The sequence below is a fragment of the Amblyomma mixtum genome, chromosome 8 (assembly GCF_055824585.1).
Source record: "Amblyomma mixtum isolate Tamu chromosome 8, ASM5582458v1, whole genome shotgun sequence".
In the NCBI taxonomy this organism is placed as follows: domain Eukaryota; kingdom Metazoa; phylum Arthropoda; class Arachnida; order Ixodida; family Ixodidae; genus Amblyomma; species Amblyomma mixtum.
Genome location: NC_143019.1, coordinates 268,350 through 292,177, shown reverse-complemented (window position 1 = coordinate 292,177; position 23,828 = coordinate 268,350). Strand labels below are relative to the sequence as shown.

At 47.1% G+C, this 23,828-nt stretch overlaps 1 protein-coding gene and 1 long non-coding RNA gene across 14 annotated transcripts in view; both read right to left on the bottom strand.

Moving 5' to 3' along the window:
• Positions 1-5,236: 5,236 nt before the first annotated feature.
• Positions 5,237-7,401, bottom strand: LOC149331092 (uncharacterized). 6 transcript variants are annotated; one of them, XR_016285027.1, is made up of 4 exons: positions 7,167-7,401; positions 6,540-6,727; positions 6,279-6,429; positions 5,237-6,140 (listed from the first exon to the last, which is right to left on the bottom strand). It is a non-coding gene; the product is annotated as an uncharacterized LOC149331092 (long non-coding RNA). The 6 variants fall into 6 exon arrangements; XR_016285030.1 differs by having other exon boundaries at positions 6,540-6,705; positions 7,167-7,400; XR_016285029.1 differs by having other exon boundaries at positions 5,237-5,604; positions 5,804-6,140; positions 6,540-7,398.
• A 3,870-nt stretch (positions 7,402-11,271) lies between these two features.
• Ppn (proteoglycan-like sulfated glycoprotein papilin) overlaps positions 11,272-23,828 on the bottom strand; it is a 210,705-nt gene continuing 198,148 nt past the window's right edge. For all 8 annotated transcript variants that reach the window (XM_089556313.1, XM_089556321.1, XM_089556319.1 and 5 more), the window contains 2 exons: positions 23,060-23,329; positions 11,272-15,396 (listed from right to left, as the gene is read on the bottom strand). In XM_089556313.1, coding sequence (XP_089412439.1) covers positions 15,053-15,396; positions 23,060-23,329 — 614 coding nt within the window. In that variant the 3' untranslated portion in view covers positions 11,272-15,052. The remainder of the gene's footprint in view (positions 15,397-23,059; positions 23,330-23,828) is intronic.

The window sequence follows — 23,828 nt, the reverse complement described above, 5'->3', positions numbered from 1 at the left end:
AGAGCCGAAATCTTAAAGGCAATGATGGAATACGCGCTTCCAGGTACAAAACGGGATTCGCCACAAATTTTGGAAGGCCCAGAGGCGCAACGCCTCCCACTCTAAGAAAATCAAGGGGTGAAGTTTATATGCTGGCGCACCAGAGAATAAAACACAGCCGAACTCTAAGACTGGGCGGACGTACGTTCTATAAATCATAAGAAGCGAGTGCCTTCTCATGCCAGAACGAACATTGCTCAGCCTGCGCAGCATACCAACTGCTCGGACTCCTTTCGCAGTGATCTGCTCGATATGGGCCCGCCAGGAAAGAGAAGGATCATAAATTACTCCTAGGTATTTGATACTTTGCACTTGAGGTATTACATGGTTCCGGTAAACAATAGAGATATTAACTGAATGAGAGAGCGGTAAAACCAATAAAGCACATTTATTGACATTAAGGGACAGATTAATGTCTCCTAACCATTGGTCCAGGACATTCAGGTAGGACTGTAAGGACTGGTACAAAGAGAAAATGTCGTTCTCTGAAGGAAAAAAAGGCGATGTCGTCAGCATACACATAGGTGGACACCTTAAAACTGCAGGGAATAATGCTGAGTAAGATGTTGAAAAGTACAGGGGAGAGGACCGCCCCTTGGGGCACTCCTCTCTCTTGTCGAAATCTGCTTGATGAAACACCGTTCTGGAAGCAGTAAAATTCCCTGTCAGCAAGAAATTCAGCAACCCAAGCCACAAAGTATCTCGGAAGTCCTACTGCCTGTAGTCTTTGCAAGAGCGTCCTGTGCTCAACGCTATCATAAGCTTTACACACATCTAAAGTAACAATCGCTGCGTATTTGTTTCGGCGACGAGCTAACTGTATGCAGCTCTCCAGACCGGTATGGGCACACCATATAGAGCATCCTGGCCTGAAACCTATCTGGCAAGGGTTCAACAACCCAGTCTCTGAAATAACGGACATTATTCTACCATGCAACACCTTCTCAATTAACTTTACGAGGTTCGAAGTTAAAGAAATTGGCCTTATATTGTCTAACACATAACCATCTCCTTGCTTTTTAAGCAAAGGGATAATCTTTGCTAGACGCCACTCATTTGGAATCCATGGCCCCTTAAGAGAGTAATTCATAAGTGCCAGTAAGTCGGTGGGAGATTCCTCGAACAAAATTTTAATCATAGAAGAAGTCACACCATCAGGGCCAGGGGCCGCGGGTAGAAGGCGGGATACAGTACTAGTGTTCGAGAGCTCAGTGAGGGTGACCTCCTCGAAATCGTCCAATGTGGCAAGAAATCTCGGAGGAGAAGGAAGAAGAGCCGTAAACCGACGTTCAAGGCCTCTGCCTATCTCTTCCAGAGACTGAGCAAGTTCAGCCGGTGACTGAACTAGGGAGACAGAGTTCATGGTGGTCGAGATTAGTTTCCTGGATTTTAGGTAATTGAATAAAGCACGCCTATTACCAGATTTTGAAAGGAATTCGTAGTGTTGAGTATCGTACAATTCTTTTGCACGAGATACGGTGCGCTTAAACGTAGTTTTTGGGGCACTGATTGTGGAGAAGTTTCTCCCAAGCAGCCTTTCGGCGCCTATATAATCTCGAGTGCACTCTGCGTTCCACCAAAGGCATGGCGATGTTACCTTATGTGCCTGGACCAAGAACACCGATTTTTTACGAGCTCCCTCCAAAATTGAACAAATGCGGATGGCATTATCTCCACTGTTGGAATGAAATAATTCCTCAAGGTCTGCTTTGAGGACATTTTTAAAACTGCCGTAATTTATGAATGTGCGCCGTGTGCTGTTAGGAGAGGTCAACTGGCACACCACTTGGAAACTGATCGGAAGGTGATCAATATTGGAGGCACAGTCAACTGGCTCCCAAGAGGACACAGTTATTCCGGGGGAAGAAAATGACAGGCCTAACGCTGAGCGAGACTGACTACGGACAAATGTGGGGAGACCCGAATTTAAACAGGTGAGGTTATTTACACAAGCCCAGTCCCATAAGAGCGTACCGCAGCGATCTGTTCGAAACCCCCACGAAACATGATGCGAGTTGAAGTCTCCAACAATTAAAACCTATTTCCTGCAACTAGATAATAACGAGTCAAGAGGTCGAATGTCAGTACACCTGTTGGAAAATATACATTAGCCAGAGTGAGTGGCTGATATCCAGGAATATTGAGATCAAGAGCCTGAATTTCGCACTGCATGTCCATATATATTGAAATGACACGGTTGCCCTGTGGCAAAATTTTGTGGATACGAACAATAGCAAGCCACCACCTCTTGAGGGCCGGTCAAGCCTGAAAGAACGAAAATTTTGTAAATTGTACCTAGAATCTTTAGTGAGCCACGTTTCCTGAAGAGCAATTAAATCTGGATTTAATTTACTAATTAAACAAACTAAATCTGTCGAAGCGGAAAGAATAGACCGGCAGTTCCACTGCCTTCAACTACCCTATGTCGCCGAAAGTGCCGCAGCGGAGACCGCCTGATCCTAAATACTGCCTTTGGGTGTAGATTTAGGGTGATTCTTTTTTGTCTTTGTCTGAGAGCAGGACTGACCAGCAACACCTAACGGAGACGCACTGCGCTTTTGAGCACGCATCTGTCTCCATGTGAACGCACTCCTCAGGTGAGATGTATGTCGCACTGTGATGTGGATAAATGGTTGGAGGAATAGACGAAGGCTGTGATTGAATCTGACTCAGTGGATTGGAAGCCACGGGCACAGAAGGTTGGGGGGAAGGGGGGGTGCAACCAACGGAGAAGTGATTGTGCCACAAAGAGGAGCAGTAGAAGCTTGCAACAAAGCAGACATCTGGGATGCCGGCATATGACCTAGCTGCGAAATGCACGCGGACAGATTTTCGACTATACGATCCATGGCACTCGCCGTTGCTTTCTCCACCGCCACAGCAATCGCTTGCGACAAGGAGGAATCCACAACAGTTGCATATGCCGCGCTGCCACACCTGTATAGCCAGATGTCCTATCTTTGATGACTGCAACTTCCTCACGTCTTGAGCACCTGCGCTTGTCAATCAACTCAAGCACTTGAACTTCCTCAGCCCGCGCTGGGCACCCGGAATGGCTTGCTGAGTGTCCACCACCACACAAACAGCATTTCTCGTGTTGAGAAGTGCACCCAGCGGTGTCGTGGCTCTCTCCATACCCACCGCAACGGAAACTCGATTTACAGGCCTTGGCATGGCCAAACCTCCAGCAATTACGGCACTGAAGGGGCCGAGATGTAAATTGATCCACACGGAAAAGGCCACACCTTAACTTCAGATGGACAGATCAGCCCCTCAAATGTAGCTATAACTGTCTCCGTGGGTATCTTTGTTCCGTCCACCACACGGCTGCATCGGTGAATGGCGATCACGCCAGCCGAAGTGAGCTTTTCTAGTGTCTCAGACACGCTTAGCCGTAGGTCTACGCCACGGACTAACCCTTTAGAACACGCCAGATGAGGAGGTATGAACGCCGGATTGATTGGCAAACGAAGAACACTTCAGTAGGTCAGCCACGCATGCCTGGTCTAGCGATCTGCAAACTATCCCGCCACGGCCGAACTGCCGGACGTCAGTGATCCGCATGTAATGAGAGGTGGTCGATTTTAGAGCAGCCTGTACAGCCTCGGGGTTATTCAGCTTGATGGAGCCCTCATCCGCGGGGACAAGAGCAACCGGAATGCTGTTTACTCCGCCACGGAAGAAACAATCAAGAGGCAGCTCATCTGGGGAGAGAGAAGCTGACCAGGGGGAGTTCCCCTGGCCTGGAGAGCTTGTGGACATCAGCCCACGTTCCCGCGTTCAGTCAGCCTGGAAAATAGGAAGAGAACACAAGAAATCAAGCAGAAATTCTAGAAATAACTCAGCACCGCCTGGCACTCCGCAACCCAGCGAACGGGCGCGCGGGGGTCCTTGCAAATCGTCGCCTTCATCCACTTTCATCCGTGCGCTGAACGTACAGTCCAAACTCGAAAAGCACATAGCCACTCGCATGTGCCAGCTCAAGTTCGAACGCGTGTCCGGTTTGGAGCCTACACCTGATAGCTCTTCTCTTGATCCAGAGCTCTTAGATCATAGCAGATGCGAAACTACGATTCAGAAATTTACTAGTTCCAGTATCCATTTTTCAGTTTCTTACAGATGGCGGCAGACCCTTTGAAATGTTTCACAACTGGTAATATCAAAGAGCTCTGACTCGACGTTTGATGCAGCTTGACATTTCTTTTAAACAAATTGGTTAACATCTAAAATGATTTTATAAAACTGGTAAACATTACAAGCAGCCTTCTTCCCCGCGTGTTAAACTGCCACCCACTCGCGCTGTGGGTGGCAGTTATAAAGCAGGATATAATAAAGTAAAATAGCTGGCATCGAGGCACCCTACTGGCGCATGTGTGACTGCGCAAAGTTGGCGGCGCGAATCAGTGCGCTCACGAAATCGGAGCCCGCTTGCTAACGCATTCCCAAAGCACCGCGTGGCTCGAGCTAGAACGTAGTGGCTAGCCACCTTCATAGTGTCTCGGTCCTCTCTCGGCTGGGGACGGAAAGGCTGGCTGTTGCTGTTGCTGCACAATATATGACATGCTTGAGGCGGGGCTCTACACGGTGAAAGAAAGCGGCAAGCCCGTCGAGACACAATGACAATGTGAAGGGGTTCATAGAGTGGCGTAAGCCCAAAAATCTGCAAGGTGCTTCCTTCAGTCCCTTATTAGCCAATAAGTGCCTTAAACGTCTAGTGCAGTCATAAACTCCAGCTGCAAGTGAATATGCGAAGCTCTTGCCAATCTTCATCCGGAAAAATGGTACAACCCACGAAACACAAAAAGCGCTAATAGACGTCTAAAAAAAGTCTCGGAAAAAAAAGCTTGACATCTAGAAGAAGTTTCACCTAAGCAGTTTTTTAGACTTAGACGTTTACTAGCCCTCTATTAGCTCTGCTAACGCTACGCTTGTATACGGCTAGAAAACTTCTGAGGTAGAACTTTTCTAGAATTTTTTTAGACGTTCCTTTTTTTTCTGAAATGGGTGCCTGTATTATTTTACGCATTTCAAGACTGATTTTAGAGCTGCCTTTAAACCCTCTAAAGCTTTAAAAATGTTATAGTTCATTTTTCTGGTATACACCACTCAAAAATGAACTCAAAACTGATTTGCAATGACCCGAACAATGAGCCCACATTCAAGGGATGTATGGCTGTAGTAATGAGCCATAAATGCATGTGCTAGCACACTTTTCAGTCACTGCGTTACTCTTTATTGAATCCAGTGCATATACAACCACACAAAAAAAAGAAAAGGATCAGGAAATTAATGTTAGAAGCCACGGAGGAGGTAGCTTCACTGGTTTGGCTGACGTTGCAACGGTAAGCACTTGGATGGCGGGAAAGTGTCGAGCAGCAACCAATTGTTAAATCAAAAAATCATCCGGCCCCGGGCATGTTCACAACGGATGCGTTGATGAGCAAGTTGCTGTGATGTGGATGGCACTGAAGAGCTCGCTAGGTGTTCCAAAAATCGCTTTTCTTGCAAGGAGGATGTCAACTAGACGGTAACAAAGGGAAGTCAAATCCAGCTCTGTTCAGCAGCCTGCAGAAGTGAAAAATATTAGAGTGACCAAAAGCACAGTCAGTCAGGTGCATGTAGAATGGCCAATGAGGAGTCGGAAGCAAATAAGACCAGGAAATGGCAAGGAGTGATAGCACATGGCAGTAAAATAAGCTAACCAAAAACATATATGCATATGATGTCATTGCAAGCGGCATTTCAGCAGAGTGCTACGGCTCACCATAAACTCAAGAAGTCAATCACTGTGGAGGCCTTTAACAGAAGCAAAATCCAAACAGCGTGCATGGACACTGAAAGCCAAGCAGTCAATAGCAAGTGCACTGCCTTACTGTGATGCACACTGTACTCATAGAACCTCCTAAGCTGCATCTTACAAACAGGCTTTCTCTTACCTGCAAGATGTGGCTGAATCAAAAGTGGTTGATGTTTGACATCTTGCACCGTCGCATGAAACCATAGCAGAGATGCTGCTGTCCTGGTAATGCCTGCATCACTTCAGTATACACCAGAGATGTGTTAAATCTTGGACCTTAACTTGACAGCCACACAGGGCACATCTGAAAGATAAGACAAATAAAAGTGCGTGTGTATAAGGTTTCTAACACTGCATTGCCAAAGAAGCCCTTTCTAATCTGTACGATGAAGCTCAAACAGTGGGCAAGAGATTGCTTACACCACTGCAAGAGATTACTTACAGCACTGCACAAGAAGCATTAGTCCAGATTCCCACCTCAGAACTGAAACAATCTCCAGGCCAAGTCGTCTGAACAACTAAGTACAAGGTGCTGCTATTAATTTGCGTGAAACTAGACCAGCTCCTTGCTCCTCCGGCCAACTGTTGGAGTTCTAAAGGACAAAAATAATGGGGCTTGTGGAATGAACATTAGCAAAGAGCCTAGACCTATACAAGAAATCATGAAGTGAAAGAAAAGGAAGGAGTTGCAAAGCGTGCTTACCAAAACTTGAGAAGTTGAGCAGGCAAGGAGGTCCTCTGAAAACCACTGTTGAACAGCCTGTACCCAAAACGAAATGTACACAGTGAAGTAGGGACAACGCCAGCTGTGCACGGTGCAATGGTTTTCCAAGAAATAAAAGCTGCCATGCCTGCAAAGAGCCGTAGTACTTCACTGCATTGTCAAACAGCCTGCACACATACAGAGCAGCACCACTGAGTAAACTACCTTTGTGCCGGGGCTCTCAATCGCAATGAAATAAAAGCTTGACGCAGTTAAGATAACCAAAGCCTTTTTAACGCGAGTTTCGCTGACGGCAATCACATCAAGGAGAATTGGAGCACACAGGTGGCCAGATGAGAGTCCTTGGCAAGAATACCGTTCACCTTGTCATCGCCTTGGTAAAGAAAGCAACTCGCATGCGATAGCAGCCTAGTTGTATCCACTTAACAAAAGCTCAAATACATGCAACTGCCCTGTTTTAATACATTCAACGCTGCACTTTGGTATGTAAAACACTGGCTGATACTGTTTTGTGATTTGTAAACCAAAGGTTCAATCAGGCGCGTTAGTGGCTTAGCCGGCAAAGCCGACACTTTCACCACAGAAGAGAAATGGAAGGTTACTTACTTTTGCGGAAAACGGGGCTCACATCTCAGTGCAACACTGGTAGTAAATGACACCGCAGAAAAAGGGGAAAATGCAAACTGCAGCGGCGTGAAGTGCCAACCAGCGCGGAAAAAAGTGCGCTGCGAAACGTAGTACTACAACGTGCGCAGCATCCGCTTCGCGCGCGTAGCTATCGCTAGCCTCTGCAACGCCAAATGGCCAAATGAAGTACTAAATTTCTAAACGTAAAAATAGACAAATCATCAAAGAACCAAAAAACAAATTGAATCTAGTACTTTCATGTAAAACTAAGCACTTGCAGCTTCCACTAAGATTTTTTTCTGCTTTAAACGGCTATAACCACTTTGGCAAACTATCCTGCATCGCCACCGTGCGGAGCGACACCAAGCAGCAAGCTGCGGCGTGACTATTCTAGTTCACTGTAGGCGTGACTCAAGAAAGATTGTCTCCAAGATACGCCGCCACGAAAAGATAGCGCGCGGGTGATCTGCGCGATAAACCGCGCGAGCGAGCTCGGCGAAGGCGGCGGGAAGGCGGCGAATGCAGCGTGCGCTGCGCCTGTCAATCCGCATGCTGCCGCCAGCTAGCCGAGGCGTAACAGAGGCGTTCGCAACATGAAGCAAATTTTTTCACTCACGTCGGCTTTCAGGGCCATTATTAATTACCTAAATCCAGCCTTACGAGTGGCGGGTTAGCTGCACTCGATGTGGAACTTGATTCGGGCTCCGTAGGAGAAAACGCGCTTTCTGTGTTCGAATACAAAGAGCGCGGTCTTTGCACCGGCGCGCCTGCTCTTCGAAACGTCAAGCAGGAGAGCCATCTAATTTATGTGCCGTGATTTACAGCATGTTTAATCCACGGTGGCAGATCTGCTGATTACTGGCGCATCTCCTTGACGTGGTCTCAAGTTCCACGTGTTAGAAACAAGTCTAGAAAACATCTGACTACAGATGTTTCACAGAAGTTTCACAGCAAACGTCTGACTGCAGATGTTTAAGAGACGCCGCAGAGGAAACTTCTTCTTGTCGACATCTACGAGACGTTTGAACACAGCGCAAGACGTTTGTAGTCATTTGAAGCTGTTCCGAGACGTTCGTAAGACGTTTTGTGTTTCGTGGGAAAACTCCATGCTGTTGTGCTGACGCCCACATTTCGCTGGCTGGCCTCTCTGGAAATCAGCGTTGCGCGCTTGCCGTCGCGCAAAGCAAGCCCAGACTCTCTCGGACATGTCGCGGCTTGCAGCGTGATTCATCCGCCTCGCCGGCGCCTGGTGCGGACCCTTCCTCCTCCCCTCCTCACCGTCGGTGCGAACTCCTACGACGCTTCGCCGGCCGCCCGCCTCTCGACCATTCGTCTAATTTGAACGGCGGCCAGTGCCGTGACCTGATTGGAGGATTTGAACTGCTGGCTGCCCAACGGACACCAGCGGCTATAAAAACGGATCCGCGCTGAGCCCGAGCAGCAGACGGGCAGCAGAAGAGCCATCACGCCGGAGCTACGCTCGCCGCCGGGGCCGCCCTTCTTCTTTGTGCTAGCCCGTGGTGCTCTTGGCCCTTGTATCATGTAAAAGCCCTTGTACATACTGTACATAAAAGTCATTTGACTCACCGTCGCCTCGACCGTTTCCTGGCTCGGACTCCCAGTCCCAACAATGCCCAATCCCCTCTCCCCCAATCATTCCATCCCCTGTGAATGTCCTACTCAGCAGAAATCGGCCATTGACCGGTGGTTGATAAGTCGCCGGTCTTGAGTTGGTAGCCTATGCTCTGCCGACTAAACTCGGGTCAGCGTTGGGCAGCAGCTGGCCAACTGGTGTGTCGGCTAGTGGTTGGCAAAAGGCAAAACACCGACCACAGGCAAACGCCTGGCAATAATTGGCCGTCGATGTGTAGACAAGCAAACAACAGCGGACACTGGGCCACCACTGGCTACCAATAACTTCAGTTGTACATTTTGAGACAGTTGTGCCTAATTAGGGTGCATCGGCTAGTCTAAACACGTTATATATTGTTACGGGATTGGAGAAGACCAGGAGGAGGACCGGTGGAACGTTTGTGACTCGCACACTGTGCACAACTAGCCACATATTTCTCAGTCGTATCGCGCATACGTGGCCAGTAAAAGCGCTCTTGGATGCGGTGGAGTGTCCTCGCAGAACCCGGGTGTCCCGAAGTGGGATCGTCATGCATGACACGCAAAACAGATGAGCGTAGACTTTCAGGCACAACCAGAAGGAAACGGAGACCCTTCCTGCGTTTCTCCAATCCCGTAACACTATGACAGCACGTATAAAGCCGACAGGGCTTTTTCAAATATACGAAAGTGTATTCATGACATGCGCAGGCCACACGGTAGTGTACCTGAGAAAATCACATCTCATTACGTTTGCATAATGTTCATGACAAAGCTGGCACAGGACTATTGAGTTCTTTTTTAATACAAGATATCTGCAACATGGTCTGCTCATTTGCACTTCTCTTTTCTTATCACATAATCACAACTGAATGAAATGTTGCTTAATTCACAATATTGAGCCACAGGCACCAACAAATGGGTCTTAGATTTGAAGTACATACCTGTTCAAATTCTTTGTTCTGTTGATGTGTACTCGACATGTTGGTGTTGCGTGACCGCTAGTGGTTTGTATGCGCCACTTTTATAGCTTGATCTGGTCGTCGCATCTGCTTGTTATTAAACATTGGTCTTCGGCTTGATACTATTACTGTTCAGATTTAACCCGTAAACATGTTGGCATAGGGTCAATCAACGACATTGTTGTAATTAACTCTAGACCTTTCTTCTTCACGTCTAAATTACAGAAAATGCAAACTAGGCTTTGCGATTTTTTTTCCCGTATTTTGTACAGCTGCCATTTATTGTACTCAGTACAAAAGCTAATTTATCCTTAGGCCATCATAGGGCTGAGCATGGCCCGATGCTGGCAAGTGGGGATCGGCTCGTTCTAGGCCATTGTCAATCCCCAGTCATGGCCCAAGCTGGTTTGCTGAGCTCAGGCTATGAACGACCTGTTTGGCTGCCGGACAAGGGCCATTGATGGGCCCCGCAAGCTTTTTCCTTTGGGTAGCGCCATTCCCATCAGAGGCTGCACTGTGGGCCGCTGAACCCACTCTGAAGGCCACTGGACACGCTGCAGAGATGCATGTGCACTAGCTGTCATTGAATTTCGCGTTAGACTGCCGCCACCATGGCGTCATCAGTTTTTTTTTGTGTGTGATTTCATTCGTAGACAGCGGTGACACCTGGATTGCTGTAAATGTTCCTGCGAGAAGAAGTGGCAGCAAAGAAAAAATACAAGGGTGTTGCGGCAAAGAAAAAAATGCGAAGGCAACATCCTCCAAAGGTTGTCGCTACTTGTGCAAAGCAAGCAGGGGTAACTTTTGATATTCGTGATCACGCAGAGGATATTGCCTGCAACATTTTCCGCGATTTGGAGTGGGCTTGTGTACTCTTCTACAGAGTACAGGCTACAGAGCTACTGCCTCGACAAAGTAAATATCGGCCACCGACGGTGCTGTGCATACAAAGATTCAAAAGAAACAGAAGTGGACAGATGTGAAAACAGTGGCACGAGCCAGTTGCATGCACTCAACGACTATTGGCAAATCTCTGGATCCTGCTTATGGCATATAAGGGCAGAAATAGTGATAGAACAGCACTGAGATGGGAAATGATTGTGAACAAGTGCTAGAATTTGCATTTGGCCAAATTTCAGTGCACCAACAGCACCTAAGGTCTACTCGTGTGCTGTGGTAATTGAACATTAACGAGTACGCAAGCAGATATGGTTCAAGGCCAGATGAATGAATGAAACAGGATTGTGCTGGAGGTCACTTTCTTGGTCAGATGAGCATGGGCAAGATACTGTATGTCTGACTAATAAAAAAAAATCTCAATCTTAATTCCCATAGAACGCACGTGCTTTGGGTGAAAAACAGGGTAGAAACTAGCCCATGAATTAAAGTACAGCTCGAAAATTTCAAGGCGATGGGGTGGCACTGTTGTAACTATGCATAAATGAATAAACCCTTACTCAAAGGTGTATAGTGAATGTCACCTTCTAAATGAACAACACAGAGACCCAGAATAGACTGCCAATTGACCTTTTTATATGTACAAGACAAGATTTTTACACAAATATGCAAAAGCACATTTTCCACAAAATAAGAAAAGACTGTTTGTGCACAAAAGCACCAATGCCCAAGTACACTTAAATATGATTTACTGAAACAATACTGTCAAACAATGCAAGACTTTCAGTGAAAGCCACACAGTACAACACTGCAAGTCAAACAGTTCATTTGGCCTGAACACCACTGAGAAAAATAATAGTATACAGTAAGGCACAGAAAATGAAATGGCAACACGTGCTTTGAATACCTTAAGCAAATAGTAAGCCAGATGTGACACAAATGAAGCAATCTTGCTTTCCATCATGTATTGTTTAAAAGACTACAAATTTTTTAGTGCATTTAACTCTCCAGCAAAGTTCACACACATGCACTTGCAGACAAACTTACAAGCTGGAACCTGATGCCCTGTCACATCATATCACGTCACTTTACGCCGGCTAAATTCTCTGTATTTCATTAAAGAGTCTCTCTCTCTCTCTCTCTCTCTCTCTCTCTCTCTCTCACGTAACTTTACTACCATAAAGACCCCCAGTTTTGGGGATATTTTGGGGGCACCTGATAACATTTTTAGAAACTTTCTAGATATCCACAAATGTGTTTGAACCTGTATGAATCAACAAATATGGTAGTAACAAATTTTTTGTCCAAAGAGCAATGACTAAAAATTTGAAACTTGCAAAAAAAAATTTCTGTACTTCACACAGGTTATGTCATACATACTTTAACGTAAGTGAACTAGAGGGTTTGATTTTGTTTTCGTTTATAAGCAACAAGATTTTCTCTATCAGTAACACATTACTTGTGCTGCTGTGTGGTGATCACAGTATCAAGAAGGAAAAAAAAAATTTGTGAAGCCTTGCTTAATACGAAACAATAAGGTGGTGTAATTTCAATTAAAGTTTACTTCAAAAGCACATTGTGGAGCTTTTGTTGAACTGTGATCCACACGCAAATGAATACATTCATGAGCACAAGTGGTGCTTCACTAAAACTTTTGCAGCAGCAGCATGTTCCCTTTAAATGATGTGAAATATGAGTGGCTAAAAGCATCCATGCAGGAGTATGAATCATCAAGCTCACAATCACGTTTGTAAACAACTTCTGGCATCATCACATTAAACTAAGCAAAGCACTGAGGAGTAGCGAAGAAATGGAACGAAAAAGGAAAAGCAGTAAAAAAAGAATAGAGAAAAAGCCTGTGGTATAGACACAACTGTAAAATTGTTCCCGCAAAATGAACAAAAAGCAGATCAATTAAGTTTCTGCTCACAAGGCGCTAGTGAAAAAAACACTGAGAAAAAAAAATTAAAGCAAATGCTGTTCCATGCTCAACTCCTGTGGAATGCATTGGAGAGGTGGCGGTTACAGACTAGAGCATCTTGTGATAATGACGCGCTGGCAGTGTTGGGTACACGGTTTTTGCATTACACTAAGAGAACCGCAGGCAGGAAAAAAAATAGCTACAATAAGACACATGATCAATGTTTGGCAGTATGCAGGTAACATCGTCAACACATGCCACATATGGTGCCCTGGTGCATAATTCCATTCTCTCAAAAATGCAGAACCCCAACTTCTGGCTATATGCTTCTTAGCTCGTCTCATAGTTTTCTGAATGACGAATCTGGCTCATAAGTATCTCATTGTCTAATATAAAAAGTAACTCACATGCACACATCCATGGGCGTCCGGAAGGGGGAGCAAGGGAAGGTGGTTGCCCTCCCCCCCTCCCCCTGGAATTACGGATATTATTTATGCACTAGTTCGTTTTTGGTGCTAACCTACCGCTGCCCCCACCCCCTGGACATCGGGTGCCCCCCCCCCTGGAAAAAGTTCTGCGGACGCCCTTGCACACATCTAGGGGAAATTGCAAACAATTTGCATGCAGTTAGTTTTGAATGTAAAAAAAGGTCAAAAAAAGTTACGTTCAGCAAGGAGATTTGAACACCTGTCTTACACACCCATAAAAGCAGCAATAATCCATTACATCACAGAACCAACACAGACAAATGCTATTAGTAGTGGTCTAATCCGTTCTCATTATATTTCTCCTATTTGCTGCAAAGTGGCGCTGCTTATCTGGAAGTCGTTGTCACCATCGTCATTTATGGCACCACGCCTCTCAGAGAATGGAATCATGCTGGCTTGGCATCACCAGTGATGTTAACCGAGCTTAACACTACAAAATAAGCACGACGTGCAGAACAAGCCAACTTCAGCAGCAAAACAGCAGGTAGCAATACTGAACTGACTACAAAGTGGTTTTTTTTTCTCTGCTAAAAGTGATGCACCATGATTCAAAGCCATGATTACGTATGAAACAAGAAGCTTATCAACTTATGCTTAAAAGCACAGCCTTTAAAATGTATGGCCCCTGTTACAGAGGCAGTCTGGCAACACTGAAGCATGATAATCTGCATAGGAACTTTGTCACATGTAAAAGGCACTCCCTTAACATGGCAAGAACGACTGCTTAACGACAGTTACAACATCAAGTAAGCCATGAGCTTGAATTAAGTAACATCATTCCATCGGCACCAAGGTGTCAGCCCCATTCACCCATAGCCTCATAGGTGTATACTGAACAGAAGAAAAGTAATGAATTTTCTTTCGTAGCTGGCCTGTGAGTTTATTTATATTCGCACTGCATAACATAAAAAGTGCAAAAATGTGTCACAATGACGGCCCGTTGTTGCCATGACGTTCGCAGTGCTCAAATTCTGTGAAGCTTGAAAATGCCTCAAATTATTACTGACACTGCATGACACAGTAAGTGCCCACAACAAGGACGACATTTAGTGAACCTTAAAAACATTTTTTTGTTTAGGCTTTTAAATCTGCTAATTTTCTGTGCAGCAAAGCTTGTAAATTTCTTGCTAAATGAGAATTTTAAAAAGCACTAGGACTGTTAACAACTGCAGAAAAAAATGTATTCTGCTCACTAGCTCTGGAAAATACATAAAGCCAGGTTTAGTTCACGCATAACATTTGGCTGGCATTTCAATTTCTTTTTTAACTTGGTCCTTTCTGTGTACTGGTGTCAGTTTTGTGCGTGGTGCTCAGTGTATTGCACAAAAAGCCAATAAATGGCTTCCTCAAGGCATCAACAGGATACACACACATGCATACGAAGAGAGGATATGCTTGAGTCACTACGTGCACTGTGCTATAGCAGTGCGATGTGGCACTGTATTTGTTAGTTTCACACCAAGACTTTTTCTTCAAACACCTGAAGGAAGGAGACAGCCTTAGAAGCTATACCATGCAAAAGTATAGTGAAGAAAAAGTATCAGTCACATGAAGATTATAATAAGCCTCTAATCAACTGATATGGTGTAGTAAGTGAGGAAGCAACAGCTTAACAATGCACATTGATCAGGTCTGGTTAGATCAATCCTTCTTTCCTCTTAGAGCTGCAAGAGCTTCAGTATTTGCCTGTATGCAGGCATTTTTGGCCCCTATTTCTCATGTAAACTTTTTGGCACTAAACAATGAGGTTAGTTTTTTTATTTGTTTAATTAGTTAAGAAGCTAAGATCCTGTTATCACCAGTCTGGTGCAACAGCAAAAATAACCACAGCTGAGATAGGGTGCCAGGGTCTCCCAGACTCCACTCACCGCAGAACACACATGAGAACAATGTCAATCGCAGCTCAGGAGAAAGTGTACACGTGGAAAGCACGCACAAAGAGATTGGGGGACAGCGACCCTGAGTAACACCATTGTCAATGTCGGCTTAGGCAAGTTCGTTGGCCTTCCCGTTGCCGTTCTTAAGGCCAGTGAGATTCCTGTATCCGTTTGCATGGCCATTTCCATTGCCATATCCGTTGATGTAGCCATTGCCATAGCCATTGCCATTGCTGAAGCCATTTCCAAAGTTGTTACTGTAGCCATTTCCATAGCCATTTCCATTGCCATAGCCATTGTTCCCATCCCCACTGGCATGGATCTGGCCAGCAAGCATACATGAGCGGCAGCAAAACCTTGAGTAGTGCTTGTTTGTGCAGTAGCGAGCACGGACAATGAGATTACAGTTGGCAAAGTGTGGATTGTCCGTGCATGACTCCGGGATGTAGACATCTGCAAAAAAGAAATAGAAGGAAACCGACATTTGTCATGCAAATGAAAGAAATTAAGTAATTATAAAAAAAGAACCCTTTTATTGTTTTTTTTCTCATAAGCAGGAAGCGTGACAATGTATTCCTCAATAAATGCGACAGTGCCTTTATGTTTGCATTGTAAATAGCAACAAAGGAGCTAAGAAAAGTGACCAGAAATCGTTGCTGAAAGCTGAAGGGTTCTCATAGGACCCCAGGGAATAAATCAATGGCAGCTCCCCAATTTAAATATAGTTGCACAAACCTGTGCACCAAACCTTGCTGGCTAATCAATGGCTTAATAAATGATTGAAAGTATCAGCAGTATTATATGCACAACAGTGCACCCAAAGTGACCACCAGACTTATACCCCTGCTACATGAGCGTTTCGAATATGCCTTCCAACCGAATGTCATTCGACTTGACTGCCTTAATAACGCTGCTGCATGAAGTTTTTCAACGGCATTCGGTTCAGATGACATTCGAGTCGACGAAGCTCCACGGTTCAGATGCCTTCGAAACGCAAAGACAGCCGAAGCCGACCAATAGCCGTCGCCACTGCCGTCGCTTCGCCCCGCCCACAGCAGCGCGACTGCTTTCGGCTCTGTGGTTGTTCATTTCGATACCCGCTGCTTGCTTTTTTCTGCTGTTTGTTCAGCCAGCAAATAGCTCGTGTTCTGTCTAAGGGAGTGCTTGAAGATAATATTACACCAATGAATATTTACCTCGTCAGCATGAAATTTCCCCAGGAGTGCACCGATGAGGACGACTGCACTCATACTGTTGTTTACATCGCTGTGTACGAACAGCTAGTGCTCGTTTTCATGACATAAAATGCAATCTGTGCTTCAGTTCTATTAGACAACCTGTTTTCTCTTTTACTGGTTGTACCCATGCTTGTTTACACAGTGCGACAATGTGTGGGAAGCAATGATGCAATCGCACGCCTGAGGAACATTTGACAGCCGGGTTGTTGACATCGCGCAGGACCGGCGCTTCTCGCTTCTTGTCCCGGCTTCCTCCGATGTGACCAGTACTTTATTTTAAACTACTTTATCCAGAAGTATGTTTGGCGACCGTTCGCTTTAACTGAAATGGCTTAACTTGTTATCCACAAGCTAGCAACGGCGACGACTGCTGCTGACCGTAAAGCATGGCTCGGCAGTCAGGGTCACACCGACGTTTCCCGTTCATCATATGCGTGCCCTGCGGTGTAAGCAATGGTTAATTTCAGGTCACTGTTGTCAAAACTACACTCGGTGACCATTTGCATTCGCTAAAGCTTGGGATTTGCTCTTCACAACCGCCGCAATCACTGATCCAACCCTGCGGACTCGGTGGGCCTAGTCGTCGCGGAAGGGAAGGGAGTTGTCGTCGACTGAAATTAATTTGGCAAGCGCTTATCACTGGTAAGTGTTCAGGTGTGCACACGTGAAATATAGGCATTCGTTTCGCTAGAGCTCATTTAGAAGCGCGAACATATTCACACCGCCGCTTCATTACTGTGCTTTTGCTCAGTTGCCGCCAAGGCTGACCGTCCGCTGATCGGATTCGTCGGCGTCGTTGGCCTGAAAAACTTGTCCCACTACAATCATATCCCAGTAAACTAGATATTTCACTATAATCACATGCTGCTGTTGAGTGTGATATATATAGTGCCATTGTCGGACTAGTGTGACCGCCGCCGCCGTCATCGTTGTAGACTGAAAACGAGCTGAGGCTTTCGAATGCGTCCATTGCACCCAAATGTCACTCCATTTCTCGAATGTCATTCGACTCAGATATCAACCGAACGTTCCCGTGTAGCACAGGTATTAATTACCAACAAAGAGCTACAGAACAAGGTTAATACATCAAAGAGTGCTCAACAACGCCATTTCTTCAAAATGCGGCACTAATCCAGGCACTCATTTGGTTTCTTTATGCTTGCACATCATGCTACAGTGGTCTGCGAAGGTAGCAGGTCTATCATGCTGAGGACATCAGTTTTCCGCCATTCCAAGAAAAATCAGGGTATTAGCATTTTTTGCGGAATTGTGTGTTAGCAGCTATACTCTTTTTTAGATGACATTGCGTCTGTGGCCATCATCAGGAATAATAAAATGATGGAAATGTAGTTAATTTAATTGTGTGAATTCTTATGAAATGTACAATCTGGTTAACATAAAAAGTTGTGCTGGTGTGTTGACAAGCTAGCGCCCCTTTGCGCTCAAGCAAGCCAGGAGTCAAGTGTCCGCACGCTTCTATGGGACGGGTCACAACACTGGCATCTGTCGAAAGCAATATTACTGCATTTGCATAAATATAATGTCAGTTTTTCCTTTTTTGTGCATCTTCTCCAGAAAGCACCTCTCGTTATATTTGGGACCAAACTATGAATACAACACAAATTTTTTTTAATACTATATTCTTCATGATACAGCTCGAGCCCCGATACACTGAACCCGGACACTTCAAACTATTCGTTATATCAAATGCATAGATTATCCCTAAAATCCCCGTGTAAAAGTATAGGAGAGTTGCGCAGTGTATTGAAATCTAATTTCGCCGGTCATTTGATATATCGAACAGTGCATCACACTCTTGCAAGTGGCGCTTCTCGTAAGGGCATCTTTGACCACTTTTCATGCGTGCTGGCTGCATGATTTGGGGCATCAGCTGGCAGCACTAGCTCTGCATTACGGCTTGACGATGTCAACGTGGGGTGTGTGAGAGGGCAGCCTTCGCTCTCTTGTACTCAATTTCGACGCCGCACCACTGTTATGCAGTGAAGCCATCTGAACTAAAGCCTAGCGGCGACACTTGCCTGGCGTTAGCTTCGTTGCCAATTGCAATTCGGAAAGCAACTCCTCTTCAATTTTAATGAGCGATTATTCTTTTACAGTATATTCCCCTATGCGCCGCCGGTCCCCACCCCTCCAAGCGGAAAACTAGGCGCCACAGTTCCGGAGGCAAGAACTGCGCCGTCAACGACCGTCTCAAGCCCTATCACCGCCCCTATGAACGTTATTGAAGTGATCGTTGAAGGTGTTACTGTTGATGCGCTTATTGACACTGGTGCTGCCGTGTCCATCATTAGTTGCAACTTGTGCCGCAAATTAAAAAAAGTGATGACGCCGCTTTCTGACCTTTCGCTTCGCACTGCCAGCACTGACCCCATTCGCCCTCTCGCAGCGTGCATTGCCCGCCTCGTCATCCAAGGCCTCTCATACACCATTGAGTTCTTTGTTCTCGCCCGCTCCTCTCATGACATCATTCTCGGGTGGGACTTTCTGTCCGCGCATCACGCCATCATTGACTGTGCACGTGCTGAAATTGATTTGTCGCCGCTGTGTGATGCTCTTGTGGACGCCTCCCCTGTTACTGCCGCGCCTATTCTCGCCGCTGACGATGTCGACGTGCCAGCTTTCTCTTCTGTTCTCGTGCCGCTGACTTGTGCTGCCCTCTCTGACGCTACTGTTCTTTATTCACCCTCTCCTCTTTGTGCGCACCGCAAGTCTGTCTTGCTCCCTCATGCCGTGCTCACACTTGCTGGTGGTTGTGGCGCTCTGTGCGTCGCGAACCCGTTGCCTTTCCCCACCACTTTACTTCGGGGAGAATCGCTTGGTACGGTTGATGTCATCGATCTCGACGACGCTTCTCCTGTCCTTGATGACCCTGACGCCCATGACATCAACGCCCTAACTCCTCCCGCCGATGTCGCCGACCCGTCCTCCCCGGATATGTTTTCCCATTCTGTCGATGCCGCTCTACCACCTCACCAACGCGCCCAGCTCATCGCTTTGCTGCAGCGCTTCCGCGCATCCTTCGACTCTCCTCAAGCACCGTTGGGTCGTGCCGCAGCGGTTCGCCACCATATCAACACTGGCACCCATGGACCCTTGCGCCAACGCCCCTACCGCGTCTCCTCCGCCGAGTGCCGCATCATTGATGAACAGGTGAACGACATGCTACATCGTGGCGTGATCCAGCCCTCTCATAGCCCGTGGGCTTCTCCGGTCGTGCTCGTCAAGAAAAAGGACGGATCCATTAGATTCTGTGTAGACTACCGCCGCATAAACAAAATTACTCGGAAGGACGTCTACCCCTTGCCTCGTATAGACGACGCGCTGGATTGCCTGCAGGGAGCGGAGTACTTTTCTTCGTTGGATCTGCGCTCTGGGTACTGGCAGGTGCCGATGGCCGACGTCGATCGCCCGAAAACAGCTTTCATCATGCCTGATGGGCTGTATGAATTTAATGTGATACCCTTCGGTCTGTGCAACGCGCCTGCCACTTTTGAGCGTATGATGGACAACATCCTCCGTGGCCTTAAATTGCAGACATGCCTCTGCTACTTGGACGACATTGTCATCTTCTCCCAGAATTTTCCGTCTCATCTTCTTCACCTCGAGAGTGTTCTTCGCTGTCTCAGTGACGCTGGCCTGCAGCTAAACTTGACAAAGTGTCGCTTCGGCGCTCGACAGCTGACTATCCTAGGCCACGTCGTGTCCAAGGATGGTGTACTCCCGGACCCTGCCAAGCTCCGCGCAGTTGCTGATTTCCCGAAGCCCACATCCCTGAAAGAACTCCGAAGCTTTCTTGGCCTTTGCTCCTACTTTCTCCGTTTCATCAAGAATTTTGCTGCCGTTATCGCCCCGCTGACGCAACTTCTCGCTGGTAGCCACGACTTGCCGGCTTGGTCCCCTGCATGCGACAAAGCTTTTGCAACGCTGCGCCAGCTCCTCACCTCTCCTCCGATCTTGCGCCATTTCGACCCTTCCGCGCCTACAGAACTGCACACAGACGCCAGCGGCATTGGTCTCGGTGCCGTTCCAGCTCAGCGGAAACCTGGTTTCAATGAGTACGTCGTTGCTTACGCCAGCCGTGCGCTCACAAAAGCGGAGACTAATTATTCCGTCACAGAAAAAGAATGTTTGGCGATTATTTGGGCGATCACAAAATTTCGTCCTTACTTATACGGGCACCCGTTCGATGTCATTACCAATCACCATGCCCTTTGTTGGCTGTCGTCACTGAAAGATCCATCTGGCCGCCTCGCTCGTTGGGCTCTGCATTTACAAGATTACAACATTCGGGTCATTTATCGTTCCGGACGTAAACACTTCGACGCCGACGCTCTCTCGCGCTCCCCTGTGACCTCTGAGCCTGACCCACCATCTATTTCCGGCCTCACACCTTCTCTTGACACTACTGATATGGCTTCTGAGCAGTGCAAGGATCCTTGGATTACTTCTCTTCTGGACTTCCTAGCCAACCGCTCAGCGTGCCTCTCTGCTAGAGCGCTTCGTCGTCAAGCCCATCACTTTGTCGTGCGTGACCAGCTGCTGTACCATCGGAACTACCTCCCCGATGGTCGCAAATGGCTGCTCGTGATTCCAAGGCATCTCCGCTCTGCCATTTGTGCCAGTTATCATGATGACCCGCAATGCGCTCATGCCGGTCTGCTCAAAACTTTTACCTGCCTACGCCTTTGGTATTATTGGCGGGGCATGTACCGTTTCATCCGCCAGTACGTACGCTCTTGCCTGGAATGTCAGCGTCGCAAGAAGCCACCACCGCACTCAGCTGCTCCTCTGCAACCTTTACCGTGTCCCGCCCGACCATTCGACCGTGTTGGAATTTACCTTTATGGCCCTCTTCCCATCACTGCAGCAGGGCACCGCTGGATCATCGTCGCCATTGATCATCTCACGCGCTATGCCGAAACTGCCTCGTTGCCAGCTGCGACGGCCTCTGACGTAGCCGGTTTCATACTTCAGAACCTCATTCTTCGTCACGGTGCACCTCAGGAATTGCTCAGCGATCGGCGTCGCGTCTTCTTGTCTGGCGTCGTGGAAGCCCTCCTTCGGGAGTGTCATATCGTTCACCGCACGACGTCTTCGTACCATCCGCAGATGAACGGCATGACCGAGCGCTTTAACCGGACCCTCGGCGACATGATGGCCAAGTACATTTCTGCTGATCACTCAGACTGGGACCGCGTTCTACCTTTCGTGACATTCACCTACAACTCTGCAACGCAAGCCACTACTGGCTTTTCCCCGTATTTTCTTCTGTACGGATGCGAGCCTTCTTCCATCATGGACACCATACTCCCTTACCGCCCCGATTCGTCCGAATTTACAACCGTCTCTCAGGCCGCTGCGCATGCCGAAGAATGCCGTCAACTCGCCCGTTCCTTTACTTCACCCGACCAGCACCGTCAGAACAGCTCCCGCGCCTCTTCTCCCGGTCTGCCGCCGCCTTATCTTCCGGACTCCTTGGTTTGGCTTTGGGTGCCCTCCTCCAGCCCCGGACAGTCTACAAAACTGCTGAGCAAATACCAGGGCCCCTATCGCGTTGTTCAGCAGACATCGCCAGTTAATTATCTTGTGGAGCCCATCACGCCTTCGTCTGACCATCGCCGCCGCGGCGGTGAAATTGTGCACTTAGACCGCCTGAAGCCCTACTACGACCCAGCTCTCATCTCGTGCCCTTAGGCCGCCAAGATGGCGCCTTTTCACCCTGGGGGGTATTGTAAAAAAGAGAGTTGGGGTTTGCTGCCTCAGCGGCTAGCGCTGCCGAAGAAGAGGAAGAAGACAGAAGACGAAGCTGACGAAGCTCGGGTGCGTGCTTGTGAACGCCGGCTTGCTGAGCAGCACTGCTGGGACAAGGACTGTGGCCGTCCACACTAACTGTGCGAGTTTCCACATTACAGTAGCATAATAGTGGCACGGGCCAGGACGCTTCTCTTTTTAATAGTATTAGTGTATTAGTAGAAGGATAAGATATCTTAGGATAGACGGCCATTAGTTTCAAACCACCATCCACTGGGGCTTCAGTGAGAAGTAGGCTAGGCTTAGCAATGCCTAGCGAGCACTGATGTCAGCGGGCAGCATGTCGCTGTAAGAAAAGAGTCACTAGAGTGGCTGCAATGTATTCTTCCTTCTAGCTAGATTATAGACAAGCTTATCTAGAGCCATTTTTATATATCAATATATCAAACAATTCCGTGATCCCCTCCGAGTTCAGCTTATCCACAGCAAGTTCACCCAGTATGTTCGCGACGACCTTGACTCATCGAGGCGAAATGTGCGGCCCCTAATTATACGCGAAACGCCACATAAGTTAACGCACGGAAGTCTTCACGCGGGATAGTGAAAATTCTTTTTTCTCACTTCGTGGATTTAAAATTTTCTGCCTCGGAAAAACAGGGGCCTTAATCATATGGTGGTTAATGCTGTGCTGGCGACTGCTGTGCTGGGAACTGCTGCAGTAGGGCCCTTCAGACTAGCTTGCTGCTGAATCCAAAAAAGTTAAACCTTATGAGACTTGCTTGGTACTTCATGGTATACAAGTCTGAACTATAATATTAAACCGGTATGAAACCTGTATTAAACCAGTACACTGAGCTATGAAATTTGATGCTGTCAAGTGACTTGTCAGCTGAGAAAGGCTATGGCATAGCACTACAGGTACGATAAGGGGTACAACATATAATACAGCCAAGTCAGTCCCATTATCTTCCAAGCCACTGATCAGCAAAGTGGTTGTGTGACATGAAAACGTTTCTTGCAGCAACACAAGTCCCCCTGACGTGGAAGGAGTCGATGATGAAGCGAAAGGTTTCCTTTCATTTTGTCAGTGACAGTGTGGCACTTACCATCCATGATAATGTGCACCGAGACGGACTCGTTGCTGTGGCCGTTGTCTGCCAGGCAGGAGTACTCGCCACCATCCGACATTGCAGCCGCCGGGATCAACAGCGTGTGGTTCTCCATGAGCACACGATGGCCATCTGTCTCGACCCGCTCCCCATCATGCAACCAGGATACTCGTGGTTCAGGGGCACCAGTCACGTAGCAGTCAAGCTGCAGTGGCGCCCCCACACGGTTCTCGCTGGTAGCTATCACCACATCCACTGTCACAACGTCTGCAATGAGTAAAGTGGCCCTTACAGTAATGGCTTTTACATCACATCAGTTGGTCGCATTCTAAACTGGCATGTTCAGTAGCTCATGGTTTACACTACTGAGTGACAATGAACAAGAAGAAATAACAACACTGGCACTGGAATCCACAGCAGTGCTGCCAAGGTTGTGTTGTCACCACTTCTTATTGACTGTTGTCCTCTCTTGCAACAGAGCACAAAAACATTTCATCCCGCCCAAACAGTAATGTTCCACACCGCAACCAAAAATTTCCTCAGTTAGAAATCAACGTCCCTATTTCAGGCCCTTTTTCACTGCAACAGCTTGAAAATTCGAGTGTTTTTTTTAAAAAGTGAGAAAATCTGGTCCTTAAAATTCCCTGACGCTTCATAAAAATTCCCTCTTCACCAATTTTCAATCCCCAAGTTCCCTAAAAAATAAAAAATTCCCCAAATGAAACATCAATGCCCCCGAATGCAATCAGATCAACACCTGCGAAAG